The 15,213-nt window shown below is 45.0% G+C and overlaps 1 protein-coding gene across 1 annotated transcript in view; it reads left to right on the top strand.

Moving 5' to 3' along the window:
• ASTN1 (astrotactin 1) overlaps nt 1-15,213 on the top strand; it is a 343,770-nt gene that overhangs the window by 239,914 nt on the left and 88,643 nt on the right. The window contains exons 12-14 of the mRNA XM_007454743.1: nt 6,717-6,883; nt 9,272-9,466; nt 10,853-10,980. Of these exons, the coding sequence (XP_007454805.1) occupies nt 6,717-6,883; nt 9,272-9,466; nt 10,853-10,980 (490 nt within the window). The remainder of the gene's footprint in view (nt 1-6,716; nt 6,884-9,271; nt 9,467-10,852; nt 10,981-15,213) is intronic.

The following is a 15,213-nucleotide window of genomic DNA, read 5'->3' on the forward strand; positions in this document are numbered from 1 at the left end:
GGGCAGGGAGGCAGAGGACCTGGCCGGTCCATCGAAATGAGGGGAAGACAGAACAGAGAGGAGAACCAGGAAAGCACAAAGAAAAGTGCTCTTTAGGTCGTGTCTTCCAAAGGCAGCCAGGAGGTGAGTCGATGTCCCAGGTGCTCCCCTTCCTATAGCTAGTCTGCTTTCAGATGTCTTACGCAATGAGCTTCCCAACCGGCTCCCTCAGGAGACAATTTCACTGTCCAATGGAGTTCCCAGCTGAGACACATTTTTTAAAAACTATTCAACCTGCATTTCTTCATCCAGATTTCAACCTTTCCTTCCTTGCTGCTCTCTCGGGTGGGTCATTATAAGTACTGAAACACTGTGTGTGCACACATGTAAACATCCCTCCCCTACCACCCTCATACGAGTTTGAGCATGCCCACACATTCACACACGTGCACATGGATATATTCCCCATCTCTCCCCACTTCTCTGCCCTTTCTCTGAGCCCCTCAGGGTTTGCCTTCTGTTGGTGATCCCAGCCCCTTTTAGTTGGCATATTGCCGTGCTGATATATTTTTGTACTTTTAAGACCGTGCTCTGTGAGACGGAGCTTGCAGGAATAGTCCCAATGAATATGCATTTGCGATAAGGCCGCTGCATTTGTGCATCGGAGCCACTGTAGAAGTCACCCAATTATACCAGCACTTGGCATTAGCATAAGACTTTGAAGTCACTGGCCCATGTGGCTCTTGGAGGGAGAAGGGGGCCAGGCCCATTCAACCGACTGTTTCTCATTGGCTGGGAAGCACGGGATCCCTGAGGCAGGAGGACTGGGGCTTGAGAGCTGACGGGCCACCTCATAATATTGTGATCCTACTGAGAAAAACTTGACGTTGAGCCTGATCTGATTCCACTGGGCATCAGTACCATCCCGCAGGCTTGGTGCGTTAGCCCAGGGGTTCCGTGTCATCTGGAGGAGGACCGGGAACAAGGGAATCAGCTGCAGCATCTGCAGTGTGGAGAGAATTGGGCTCCCTTCCTCCTTCCATCCACATCAACCCTGACATTCAGTTCTCTTGAGTGTCGAACTGAAAGGCTTCCCTGGAAAGGTATATGCTTATGAAAGAAGAGGAGGCGCTCAGAGCACGCTGGCCTTTAATGAACCTGGGAGAGGGGCAGAGATGCGGGAAGAGACAGGTTGGACCGCGTATCTTCCTGACTGAGTTCAAGCCAGACAGGTGGGCTTGGTCCACGTCAGCTGCTCAACCTTCCTTCTTTCTAGGAAGGCAGGGCACATCTCTCTGTTATGCATGGACTCCCACAGGGTTAATTGCTACCCAGTTAATTGCCCTGTTATTTATGTAGTCTCTGGGGACAGGAAACAAATACCCGTGAAAGGCATAGCCCTGTACCAGCCTCAGTCACTCCGTTCCAAACCAGACCACTCTCCAACGGCGGGATTGCTGAACGTTTAGATGATTCCTGGAGCAGAGGTCCGCCCCCCACCGCGGACAACAGGTCTTACTCCTACCCATTGTCCTTACTGTGCCAGGATGGGAGCAGTGGTCCCCACCTGCACAGCACAGGAGTGCCCGTTCTCTGTTCTGTGGAGTCCCAGGGGGTCCTGCAGAGTCCATGTGTTAGCGACCTGTTGCTGCTGTAACAAATTACCACAGGTTTGATGGCCTAAAACAACAGCCATTTTATTATCTTACAGCTCAGTAGGTGAGAATCCAATTCCGTGTCCCTGGGCTAACATGAAGGTGTCAGCAGGGCTGCCTTCCTTTCTAGCGGCTCTGTTCCTGGTCTTCCAGCTTCTAGAGGCTGCCCTCATGTGGGGGCTCTTGGTCCCCTTCCTCCATCTTTAAAGCCAGCTACATTGCATTTTCCTGACCATTCTTCTGTAGGACATCTTCTCTCTCTTCTCTTCTGTCCTCCCTCTTCCACTTTTAGGGAGTCTTGTGATGACACTGAGCTCACCTGGTTAACCCAGGATCATCTCCTCATCTGCGGAGCCTTAACTTGATCTGCAAAGCCCCTTTTGTCACAGGTTCCAGGGATTATGTCGCAGGCATCCTTGGTGCCATCAGTGGGAACTGGAGGAGCCTTGGTGGGTAGGACTCTAGTCTCCTCTCTCCCAGCTTTAACCAGAGCATCTTGATTCTTACCAAGCCTACCTATTGAGGTTTAATATAAAACCGTTATTTGAAGTTTGAAAATGCTTTCCAACACTATACAGCTATTTTTTAAAAATTATAAAAATGGAAAAGCCTGTGCGCTAATCCTTCTTCCTTTTCTTCACGCTCATCCTGACTGTGACCCCCCAAAATGCTTTCTGCTTTGTGAGGTGTCTGCATCTACATCCTTAGGTGAGCAGACTGTGGCCTCCTCGGAAGGCGAGAGGTCTGCCGTCCTGCTTTCTCATGTATTGAACACATGACCTTCCTTGCCAGAGCATTATGCTCTGACGAGCACTGAATTACCCAGCGACCCTGCTGCCCTTCTGTCCGCTTGCTGTCCACAGTGGTTTCCCACAGAATGTGTCATCTCACCTCTACGGGAGCGCAGATGTGCGGAGACCATTACAGATGACCGTCTCTCGTTCTCTCTGTTTGGACAGTAAGCAGAAGGCTATGCCTCAGAAGCTTTCCGAGAAGTGGGGGCAGGAAGCTGAAATAGAAATTTAATTCTATCAGGCTTTTCCCCCTTGCTCCTGCATGGCTTGGGCTTACATGTCAAAGCCCATCAAACAGCCGGGGAAATCATTATTTATGAAAAGAATAAGACTGCCATGTTGTAAAAAAAAAAAAGAACCTATTTCGAGTAGGAATTATGGTTGCATGTCTTAGGAATCATCCAGGTAAAGCGAGGCAGGCTCAGCTGCAGAAAGTTGTTCCTCTTCTCCCAGGGGCCCCGAATACACTCCTGTGTCCATCAGTCATACGCATCTGCCAGCAGAGCCTCCACCTCATAATCTGGAACTGAGGTGTGTGTGTCTCAGGCTGAGTAAGATTTGTCTAGACTCCTAAGTAATTAATCAGCCAAAAATCGTTGGTAGAAACAGAGGGGAAAGACAGTGAAGAAAAGGAATTGAATGGGGAGAATCATTTAAATCTCATTAGCACATTATGCTTTAGACCAGTGGTAAGTCAAGAAGCCACGAGCGTCACATGAAAGGTGATTAACCTTGTGTATTTGAGGGGTCACTGAAATATGAGCTCATATATTAGACTTTCTTGATGGCGGAGGGTTGTTGCCATAATAAATGGAGTTTTCTTCCTGGGACTGCTAAATGTAACCTATGCAAAGAGGGGTTAATGTCTGACCTTGGGGCTCAATCCTGAGCAAACAGTTCTCTTTTAAGGAAGAAGTGAAGGGATTGTCCACAAGCCGGGAGAAGAGAATGGCCAGCACTTGCAGAGGGAAAATACAAGCTCCTCCTGGAGGCCGGATTTCTCTCCTGACAACTGGTCTCTGGCTGCAAATACTTCTAGGAAGAGGCCGTGATTTGGAGCCTATAGTTTCTTTGTGCTTAGATATAGATTTTGAGGAGTTCAAAATGTGACTATAACAGCACATGAAACATTCAGGCAAAAACAAAACCAAACTTATACTGTGGGAAACTTAATTGATTAGACTCCTTGGGGATGGGAGTTCTGGTTCAGCAAGGGTTAAGAAGAAAACTATTTTTGGTTTCAGCTTCCTTTTTTTGAAATCTTTCAAAAATGTTTTACTCTGAACTGCAGCCCAAGTAAGTTACAGTGCAGTAAAGATAATTGCATCTTTTTTAGTGATTGAGGATCTTGTCTTGCTTTCAAGGTCATTGCTCTGGACAGTTTGCAGTGTTTTGCCCTATAAATATATGCACCCATAATACGGTGTGTGTGTGTGTGTGTGTGTGTGTGAAGAGAAGGGGAGAGAGAGAATATTAGGCTGGATCTAGAAATCCATAATTGATTCCAGAATGTACTCAAGGAATTGCCTAAGACAGTTGAACAAACAAACAACAAATCTATGGGATTGCTTTATTTTGTTGACACATTGACTTTATTCTTTAGCAATTCCAAAGATCCAGCTTTTCTCACACTTGAGAAGCAGTATACCAGAGTGGAAGGGACACAAATGAACACTGGGGTCAGACAGAACTAGGTCCAAATTCTGATTCTGCCATTTTCCACCTCTGTGACCTTCAACAAGTTACTACTAATCTTTCCGAGTCTAAGTCTGTTCACTTACAAAATAGGGGGAAAAAAGTCTAATTGTGAGATTGAAGATAATTTATATAGATTGTCCTGCACATGGAATTGCTTAATTCCCAATAGCTGTTGTTATTATTTTTAGCTTTACTTAAGAGAAAAGAAATCCAACTTGGACAAGGCAGCTGTCTTCTTTCCAAATCTCCTACAAAAGGGTAAACATCAGGTGGTCCAATGTGGCACAGCGATGGTTATCTAGACACCAGGGCCAGACAAGATGTGGATGTGCCAGGTTTGGGGATTCTGGAACAAAGCCTGCTCGGGTTTCATTTGGTGACGTCTTTGTCGAACATCACGCTCGATGGGGCATTCTGAAAAGAAAGCAGGTGGTTGAGAAGATGGGGAGTGCTGGCTAGTGACTGAGATGGCTAAGCTGGTACCAGGGTTGAAACCACGTGAGGCGGGGATAACAGGAGCGCTGGCTTTGTCTCGACTTTGATGGCTCTTCTCAAGCGTTATAGAAGGAAAAAAGAACTCATGGCAACCGGTGCAGCCCATTTAATTCCAATCACACTTTTGTGTTTCAGTACCCACCATGTCCATGCCTGGGCAGCTTCACAGTGGTGAAGCCAGCTCCCTTCTGGTCGCACATCTGGCCTAACAGCTGGGTGGCCAAGAAAGTGGGTGCATGGAGGGGGCTAAAGAAATGTGGGGTGCAATCCTCAGCTGCCTCATTGGCTTGTTTACCATCATCTGAAACATCTGGGTGTGTACAGCCTGAGGCAGCCCTTGGAAGCATTCTTAAATGCTGTCACCTTCCAGCATTCCAGCTGGCTTCCTGGGGAGAAAGGGGATGGACCAGGCTGGGAGCCTGGCAGGCTCATGAGAGGGCCATTTGTTTGGGAAATTGCAGAATTAATGTCAGCAAACAGTGCCCATCCTGCTGTGATCTTCAGTTGGGAAGCATGGAGAGAGGGGAGGTGGGTTTTCAGAGGCACACCTGTGACAGCTCCAGGCTACTAGGCCAAGGTGCTTGGCAACCAGGAGCTAGAGCCAGCCAGGCAGCAGCGCAGGAGAGGAGGTGTTTAACACGGTTCTACCGAGTTTTAAAAGGCTTTTTTTGCTGTTTGGTTTCAGTTTTGGAGGAGTGTTTTAGCTAGCTGGTGGTAGGTGTATAGCAGTCACTAAAATCAGGTCAGATCTACACAGACCCCCAGCTGTGCCCCATATAAGCTGCTGGACCCTGGGCAAGTTATCTTTCCCCTTCCAGCCTGTTGGAAAGAATCAGCAGTAATGTAAACGTAGAGTGTTTTTTGCATTGGCTTTTAGATGGAATCCAGTGCAGTAAGAAGTTCATGCGTTAATTGGCAGTGTTAATACTTTCCAGGTCTATTAAATGAGGATAATACAGGGTGCTGTGAGATGAAATACCTAAAGCGCATAGCATAGCGCCCGGCAACTAGTAAGTGTTCAGTCAACAGTGACTGTTGTGGGAGAGCCTGATTGTGCTGTGAGCTGGTGATGGTGCAGCCTGCCAAGGTTTCAGGTATGGTCCTGCCATGATCAGCCATGTGACGTTAGGGAGGTTAAGCTTTCTGTGTCCCCGTTTCTTCACGTGTAAAATGAGGATGATCAGCCCGCTTACCTTATGGGATGCTGTGTGGGTTGCGTGAGGAATATTAGACACTGCCTGGCTCATCGTGGATCCTCTGTGAGTGTTCCAACTGCTCACCAAGCCTTTTCATCTTGCCCGGGACCTAACTGATTATTTCTTCCTGCATTATCTCCTCTGCTGTCATTCTTGGGTAGTTTATTGAGGACGTGGTGGTACAGAAAAGGTCAATGTTTTACACTGAGTGTCCAGGGAACTGGGATAAAGCCCAAACCCAAGTATGGCACCTATGGGTGCTCATGTAGCAGGTACCCTGGTCTGTGCATCTTCCTCAGGGCATCCTTGAGGTGGGAAGGTCATGAGTACCGCCACTCTCACTAGGAGAGAGTGGCTCCGTCCAAGGTCACAGAGAAAGTCCACTTCCTGCTGCCGGTTGGCAGCCCTGGCTCAGTCCACTTTCTCCAACACTGCCATCCGGTACCAATGTTGACAAAGTGCTTTGGGCATCAAAAATAAAGTCCTATTAATCCTAAGTCCAAACAGCAGCACCCCCTTCCCCTAGCCCAAAGGAGCCTCTTCTAATGCATTTTAATTCAGGCCCGTCACTTCCGCTCTCCTGCCCGTCTGAGGCCCAACTGGGAGGCCAGCACACCTCGGCCCTGTCTTGCTGCAATGCTCCCTTCCAGCCTGCTGGTAGGAATCAGCTTTAATGCAAATGTGTGTGATCTGTGCCCAGAGAGAAGAAGCGAGATGTCAAAAAAGGTCACTTGCTTTTACAGGGAGTCCAGCATAGTGGGAAACTCGTGCATTACTTACCAATGTTGATGGTTTCAAGGCTGAATGCTAAAAATAGGCATCAGTGGTTACACTCTGGTTCCCAGAGAACCCAGGTCCCGGGTTCACCCACCTGTGTGGATGCTTTCTGATTGTGCCAGTGCCCATCCGGACTCAGCCCCATGAAGGACAGCTCTGGTTGCTATGACCGCCACATCGGGGTGGACTGCTCTGACGGCTTCAACGGTGGCTGTGAGCAGCTGTGTCTGCAGCAGATGGCGCCCTTCCCGGATGACCCCGCTGTGTACAACATCCTCATGTTCTGCGGGTGAGTTGAACTGCCCATGAGGCCAGCCGGCTTACTGGGATGAGGGACTTTCAGGAAAGTAAATCCAAGTGAACTGGTCACTCTAGGCCAGCCTTTAGGCTCTGAGGAAAGAGACTTCAGGACTGGAAAAGGGCTATTTTTAAAGTCAGAGTTGGAAGGACCCTTAGGGGAGATCTAGTGTCACCACTGAAAATGAGGAAACTGACCTAGGGGGTTACCTAAATCATTGCCTGCTTACACCAGAATTTCCAAACTGTGTTTGTGGTGCTATGTTAATTGTTTTGTGACAAAAGGATTCCACGGTCCAAAAGCTTGGGAAAGATTGTGTGAAACTAATCAATTATCAAAGAAGGGACATGCTGGATTGTTGCCGAAAGCCAGTGCCTGCTGAATAATCGTGAGAAGATTATTCAGTGGCCTAGTAATGTTATTTTATTGTATTTCATTTTACTTTCTTTCTTTGCAAGTGGCAATTTTCCTGTTTAGTTTCTTGTAAAATCCCATTCCATAAATGGAAGCTTGATCTCAATTTTAAAGTCTCTATAGTGTTATCATTATGGTTGACCCACTTCAATTAATGAGGTAAATTCAGCCAAAGTTGCATAGAATTTATTTATTTAATAAACATATATTTGAGCACCCACTTTGTGCAGACAACCTAGTTAGGTGTCAGATATAGGAGACACAGTAGGATGTGAGATCTGGTCTCCTCTGTCTCAGAGGAGTTTACGATGGGCTGTGCGGCCACGAGCACAGAGGAGAATGAGGGAGATGGGGCAGTGTGAAAGGGCAAGTTGTCAAGATGCTCAGGGTGGACTAAGAAGGAGCCAGCCAAATTTAAAATTCTTTCCAGAAACACTGTGTTATGGCTAAAGGAAGGAACCACTTTATCTTGTCCCAGACCTAAGCTGGTGCCATAAAGTCCTTTGTGGGTCTCAAATCAGGTCTGTTGCCTGGACTAATACAGTAGGTCCCTAACAGGACTTTCTTTCCTATTTCATCAGAATTTGGTACACATGTACATTTAGCACTCTCCAAGCCACTCTATATAGCCTGACAAAAGAAGTCCTTGATTTGAGGTTCTTTAGAAAGACCAAATCACATGCACTTATAATTAAAGAGCTCTGCTCACACCTGTTTACAGGGTATGTAAATGGTGAATGGGGAAAACAAAGTTACATTAACATAGGCTTCATTTGTACCTCTGCTAATGACGATAGCAGCATTTAATGAGCACCTACTATAGGCTAGGCACAACGTAAGTTCTTTGAGTTCAGTATCTCACTTAATCTTCTCAGTAACCCAGCAAAGCAGCTACTGTTTTTCTCACTTTTACAGATGTGGAGTTCAATCAGCTACTATCAAGGTAATCCAGTAAAGGGCGGCATTATTGCCATGATAATATTGCTTCTCACCACTTAAAACTATGATAATTTGTTCCTCTGTATAGAACAGAGGTCTTTATCTTATTGCAGCAATTACTATAGATAGCAATAAATGATGTGTTTTAATGTCATGAACATCTATAAATTCCAAATTTGGTATGTTTCTAAGGAGAGACCCAAATTAAATCAATATGCTTTTAAAATGACAGCTTTATCAAAGCCGTTCTTACTTGAACGAACAAATTATGTTCTTCTCACTATAACTACAAATAAAGTCCAATTAATGACTTACGGGTTATTGACCCATATCTACCAACATCAGTATTGCTCTTCCATTAGAGTGACTGCACATGTTTAATGGGGAGGATATCAAGGAGGTGTCCACACAACATGCCCTAACATCTCTTTAGTTCAGGAATGCTACTCTGAATTAAGGGGGAGTTAATATGGGTTGATCTTATGTTTGGATATAGTCAAACAGAGCACAGCAGCAAGATGATCAATCTTTTTAATTTCTTAGCTGACTTGTCACAGGACCAGGTTAGAAGGTTATTAATTTCTTAAGCACAGTGTCATTCTTTTTGCTGCCTAATTACCCTCCAAACAGATGCAGGGTCTGGCCATATAGATCGTTCTGGAGAAAGACTCTAGAATATTTTGGATTTAAATGTGTTAACTCATTTATAAGCTTATATCCAGTGATTCTTACTCAGACCTATCTGGGAAATCCTACATCTATTAGAGGAGAAAGAACTGCAAAGCTCTGGAAGCACGTATCCGCGAAGGAAAGGTGAGAGGCTCTGTATGATCACATAATGCAAGAAGACTCGGTTTATAGACCTAAGAAACTGAGTTACATAGGGGACAAAATCAAATCAGGATACTCATAATCTTTGGCTATCCAGCATTCTCCCAAGGCATCTTTTTCCAATCTATTGGGTTGCGTTGGCTGCATGGCCCACTGATGGAATAACTTCTTATCTTGAGCTTTCCACCATGCTAGGTGCATCGAGGATTACAAGCTTGGTGTGGATGGACGCTCTTGCCAGCTCATCGCAGAGACCTGTCCAGAGGGAGGTGACTGTGGGGAAAGCAGAGAGCTCCCCATGAACCAGACCCTGTTTGGGGAGATGTTCTTTGGTTACAACAACCATTCCAAGGAAGTGGCTGCTGGACAGGTGCTGAAAGGAACATTCAGGTGAACCCCACGTCCATAGCACTGGTTATTTAGGGCTGTTGATGGATCTCTTCTCTGATGAGTCTTAAAGTCAGCATAAAGTCTTGTATCTTGGATCCAGGTAAATGTGACCCTAAAAGGATAGGTTATTTTCTCTCCCCTGGTCTTTACTAGGTTCACACTCCTCCTTCCAGAACCCAAAAACCCTGAACGGTCAAGTGTTAAAATAAATTGTTACCTTGCCCAGGCAGAGACTACAAGATTTTCCATGGAAGCCACCACAAAATGCTCAGGTTCTATCATCCCTCTGAGTCTTGGCGAATGAGTCAATCTAGCATAGGTCCTCAATATGGTCCCAGAATCCCTGAGGGTCCCTGAGATCCTCTCAGGGGATATTCAGAGTCCTGCCTTTTCCAACTACAGAGAGGATGGGTTTCCTTCATATACTTCAATCCAAACAATATATTGCAATAAGTTGAATGCAGAGGTGAGAATTCAGCTTTCTTCTATGAAATCAGACGTTTAAAAAACCTGCAGAAAATGTAAAATAATGCCACTTGTCTCATCATTTTTCAAGACATGTTAATATTTAATGGATTTATTATTGTCATCTAAAAATATATCAATAAATATTTTTTCTTTCCATTTCTAATATGGTAAATGTTGATAGATATAATCTACATAAACAAAAGCTACTTGGGGCCTTCAGTTATTTTTAAGAGTGTAAAGGGGGTCTTGAGAACAAAATGTTTCAAACCACTGACTTAGAATATTTCTAGGAAATTCTCCATTTGACCCCTGTCCCTAATCTGTCTTAGGTTATTTGAATACATCGTCCTCAGAATCCATGCGTTTCAGGAGATGATGGTGATGATGATGATGATGATAATGATGATGATGATGATGATGTTGAAAGTGTTATAATATGGACCAGCAGTTGATAGCAAGCTAGGTCTGGACTCTTACAGGCAAACTGATAGTAAACTTCTGAGCTATTTTTTGGAGTCAGTTGTGTTTTCTGTTACAGACAGTACACTTTACTAAAATTTCCCCTTTTAGCCTGGGACCTCATTTGCCAATGGCAAGCAGTGAGGTGTCATAATGAATATTGTGGTGGCTTCATTTGCCCAGATCTTCTGGAGAGGGGAACAGGGAGTAGGGACTGGGGTGGGATGGGGGGAAGAATATTCTCGATCTTGTAAGTAGACCTTTTCAGCTGGTTTATTTCTCATCTCCCTCAGCCCTTGCCCTACTTCTGACACTCGTGTCTTGCTCCAGACACGTACCTTGAGTGGGGTCCAGGGTGAGGGGAAGTTTTTGGTCCATTGTGGGTTGAGACATAGATCGCTCACCAAAGAGTGGCGTTCACTTGAACACTCAGAGATGAAAGTCGGCCTCTGTTTCCAGGCAAAACAACTTTGCTCGAGGTTTAGACCAGCAACTGCCAGATGGTCTTGTGGTGGCCACTGTCCCCCTGGAGAATCAGTGCCTGGAGGAAATCTCAGAACCAACCCCGGACCCAGACTTCTTGACTGGTGAGTGTGCCACACACCTTACTTAACTGGCAGAAACAAACAAGCAGCTCCCTGTGATGCTGTTAAGCTCAAGACGCTTGACCTTGCTTATTTTGGTTTCAAAGCCAGTGATTTTCTTGATATGTGATAAAAGCTCAGTCCTAAAACTGAACACTAGTAGGATTATTTGTCAGTAAGACGGCCAATATTATCACATAATTCTCTGCAAAATGGCCATAATAATACCTTTCCGTGCTAGTCTTATTGGGATGCTTTGAAAACAAATGAAATAATAGATATGTAAGAGTTCAGAGTTCTCAGTGGATTAGAGGAAGTGACTAGGTCACAGCAGAGGTAGAAAGAAGGTGGATTGCTTAGAGCCTAAATATCTGTCATTGGTCCCCCGGCAAGTGCTTCTAGAGCAGTGTGAGAGAGTAGAGAATGATAGAGCTTTGTTGTCAAACGACCCTGGGTTTGACTCCTGGCTCTGCTACTTTCTAGCTGTGTGACATTAGACAATACAGTCTCTTGGGGTCTCATGGCCCCCGTCATAAGATGGGGATCATAACACCTGTCACTCGATGTTGCTTTGAGCCCAGTAGCACTCATCTCCTCGGCTCACTGTGGAGCGAAGGTATGGGCTGATTGGGAGAGGCAGGGATACTAGGGGTCGTTTCTCCTTTCTGTGCCACTAAAGACCCCCAGTTAGCACCTCCTAGACCAAAGAAGGCATTTCAAAGTGTTCCAGGGACCCTTAAGAGGCAGCCAACCAGGAGCTCAGCATCACTTACTAGGAGTCTCGACATGAGCTCTTCCACTGTCAGCTTTGTTCATTTCTCCATTACTCCTGTCCCTTCTTCACTCTATGTCTTCCGTACTCTAGACCCTTCTCCCCTCTGTTTTCTCCTTTTCTGAAGAATGGCTTGAACTGAGTGTAAGCCTTTTTCAGGTATCAAGTTATGTCCGAAAATTTCGTTTAGACCGGAATGGGATTGGAAGTAGGTCTGTCTGAGTTAGTACAGCATAGTGATCAGTAGCTTAGGCTTTGGATCCTGACAGCTAAGCTCAACTCTTCACTGGCTGTGTGATCTTGGACAAGTTACTTACCTTCCCCATGGCTCAGTTTTTTACCTGTAAAAATGGATATTATAGTACTATCTTTCTTATAGGATTAGTATGAGGAATAAATATTCCTAAAGTTTTAAAAACAGTTCCCGATACGTACTGAGATGTATGTTTATTAAATAAATAAATATACCAAGGAAGAAAGAAACTATGAACATTCAAACTACCAAACTGTGCTTTCCTTATAGAAGAAGGAAAGGGAGCAAGGGAGAAAACAATTAGGTATATTCTGGACCAGAAATAAACCTCATCGAAATAAGCTGCCTTCTAAAAGATCACACACACACATACACGCACACACACAAACCTGAAAAAATTAAAGTGCACCTCTGGGTTGTCCTGAAAGCCTACGTCTCTAGTGTTTGGCAATCTAGTTTTCTTGTTTCCATGTCACTGGCTGAGAAACATTTGCCGGGTGTGTGTAAAATGCCTTGTAAAGGAGGTGTGAGATGGCGCACTGAAGCAGGACAGGCTCTACACCGCCAATAAACTACCTGGCTTCTGTTTAAAGAGTCACCAGGGCAACTCTCTCACACATTAGAACTTATATGGAAGTGAGATTTCAGCTGTCAGGCTGGGAAGACACAGAGTAGTCCTGGATGCTACCTGAGCTTTTTGGGTAGGATAGAGCCTCCCCAAACATCAGAAAACCATGTGTCTGAATCTCCATCTTTGGAAATAAGAAAAAAGATCCAAACTTTGTTCAAATCCACAAGAGAAGCTTCTTTCTTCCCTGTGCCCTTGGACCTCTCCTGATTTCGTATATCAGAGGCAAAAGGAGTGGAAGGATGTCCCGGTGGGACCTTTCCTTTTTTAATGGTCTTGAGACAGTGACATTCCTAAAAGTACAGAGAGAACTTTTCTTGACCTGCTAGTTTTCTACCCAGCCTTTTTTTTTTTTTTTTTTTTTTTTTTTTTTTTTTTGCGGTACGCGGCCTCTCACTGCTGTGACCTCTCCCGTCGCAGGGCACGGGCTCCGGACGCGCAGCCTCAGCGGCCATGGCTCACGGGCCCAGCCGCTCTGCGGCACGTGGGATCCTCCCGGACCGGGGCACGAACCCGCGTCCCCTGCATCGGCAGGTGGACCCTCAACCACTGCGCCACCAGGGAAGCCCCCAGCCTTTCTTTTTAATGTATTTTGATTAAGAAGTGATACCAGTTAGTCCAAGAGCAGGTATTTCCTTTGATGTAAGAAGGAATCAGTCTTGTTTTTCAAAGCCCAGAATAACTAGAAGAATCAGTTAGAGATGGTTGACCACTTTTCTTCCATATTTATTTCCTAGTTCTGGTAACATTTGACTTATATCTTTCTTGAGAGTCATACAGAGAATGTCATATCATGCCGCACTATGTGCTATTATAGGTCACAGTCCCCATAAACCTACAAGCTTAAAAGGTTTTTGGGGGCTTCCCTGGTGGCACAGTGGTTGAGAGTCCGCCTGCCGATGCAGGGAACGCGGGTTCGTGCCCCGGTCTGGGAAGATCCCATGTGCCGCGGAGCGGCCGGGCCCGTGAGCCATGGCCACTGAGCCTGGGCATCCGGAGCCTGTGCTCCGCAACGAGAGAGGCCACAGCAGTGAGAGGCCCGCGTACCACAAAAAAAAAACACAAAAATAAAACACAAAAAAATGTTTTTGGGCGAAAGTGATCTTCAGGTTCTTCTATATCAGCATTTTCAAGCATGTTTTTTTCATGAAAAACCAGCCCTCCACTCAGAAATAGGTTCTATCTTCAAATAATTTGGAAAGACAGTAGCATCTACCTCTCAGCAATCTGCAGCACCTGAGCATGGAACAGATTCCAAGAAGTCCTGCACTAAAGAAATACCTTTTACTTTACTTAGCCCAGCAATTCCCAAATCTATTTAACTAGAGAATCCTTTTACACATAACAGCTGTTTCGATCTTTCAGAATTATTGGCTTAAAGAATGTACTGGAAAATTTCTGATGTATGTGTTTTATCTTGCTGATTACCTTCTTCCTTACCAGAACAGTTAAGAACTCTTATGCTTTACAAGCCTTTTTGGTGTTATAAGTTGTGTGGAAATCATTAAATGAAGACCGACAAAATGAAAACAGGTGAAGGCTATTTACACACATCAAGGGAGTCAGCCACCATCGCATGCATTTTGGCAGAGACTGAGAGGCAGGCAGAGAAGTAGGAAAGCTTCAGAGTGGAAAAAAGGGAGGGCTTCAGATATGCCCTGATAGGCATGTAAGCTGTTGGCAGGTGATCCAGCTAACCAGGAGTGAGGTATTCTTAGGTAAATGTTTAGGAGACCTATTTGACTTTCTCTGATGGAACCTAACTTGGAAGCAAGAACAAAAATTAGGGAAGCTGTCAGTTATTAATCAAGTCCTGGTGAGTTTGGCCTGATTGTTACAGGGGTTATTATTTGGCTTCCTGAACTAGAAGAGATAGTGGTCTGACTCCCTGCAAGTCTGACTTAGAGATGGTAGACTAGCTTCTTGGGCTGGTTGCTGTAGATAATAGGGTGGTTTGCTGGGCTGGTTGCTGCAGATTGTGGGTCAGAATTCTGTTTTTACATGTGGCCTGGCCATCATCCATTTGTATTTTCAGTCTCTCAGCTGAGGAAAAAAAAAAAGAGTCCAGAGGCAGATCAAGGAGGAAGAGGAGGCTACTGGTCACATTCATGGGTCCGATGGGCGCCATAATCACGGAATCTTAAACATCCCCTTGACATTTCAGTAAAATAACAGGAGAAAACTAACTTTCTTTTCTTTCTTTCTTTTCTTTCTTTCTTTTCTTTCTTTCTTTTCTTTCTTTCTTTTCTTTCTTTCTTTTCTTTCTTTCTTTCTTTCTTTCTTTCTTTCTTTCTTTCTTTCTTTCTTTCTTTCTCTCTCTCTCTCTCTCTCTCTTTCTTTCTTTCTTTCTTCCTTTCTTTCTTCCTCCCTCCTTCCCTCCCTCCCTTCCTCCCTCCCTTTCTTGTTTCCTTCCTCCCTTCTTCTTTCTCTATTCTTTCTTTCTTTCCTACCTTGCCTGCCTGCTTGCTTTCCTTCTTTCCTCCCTTCTTTCTTTCTTTCTTTGTCTCCTTCTTTGTTTCTTTCTTTCTTTGTTTTTCTTTCACATAGGTCTATTCAGTCATTCTTTTTTCAAGCATATGTAGG

Source organism: Lipotes vexillifer, unplaced genomic scaffold, assembly GCF_000442215.2.
Source record: "Lipotes vexillifer unplaced genomic scaffold, Lipotes_vexillifer_v1.1 scaffold220, whole genome shotgun sequence".
NCBI lineage: Eukaryota > Metazoa > Chordata > Mammalia > Artiodactyla > Lipotidae > Lipotes > Lipotes vexillifer.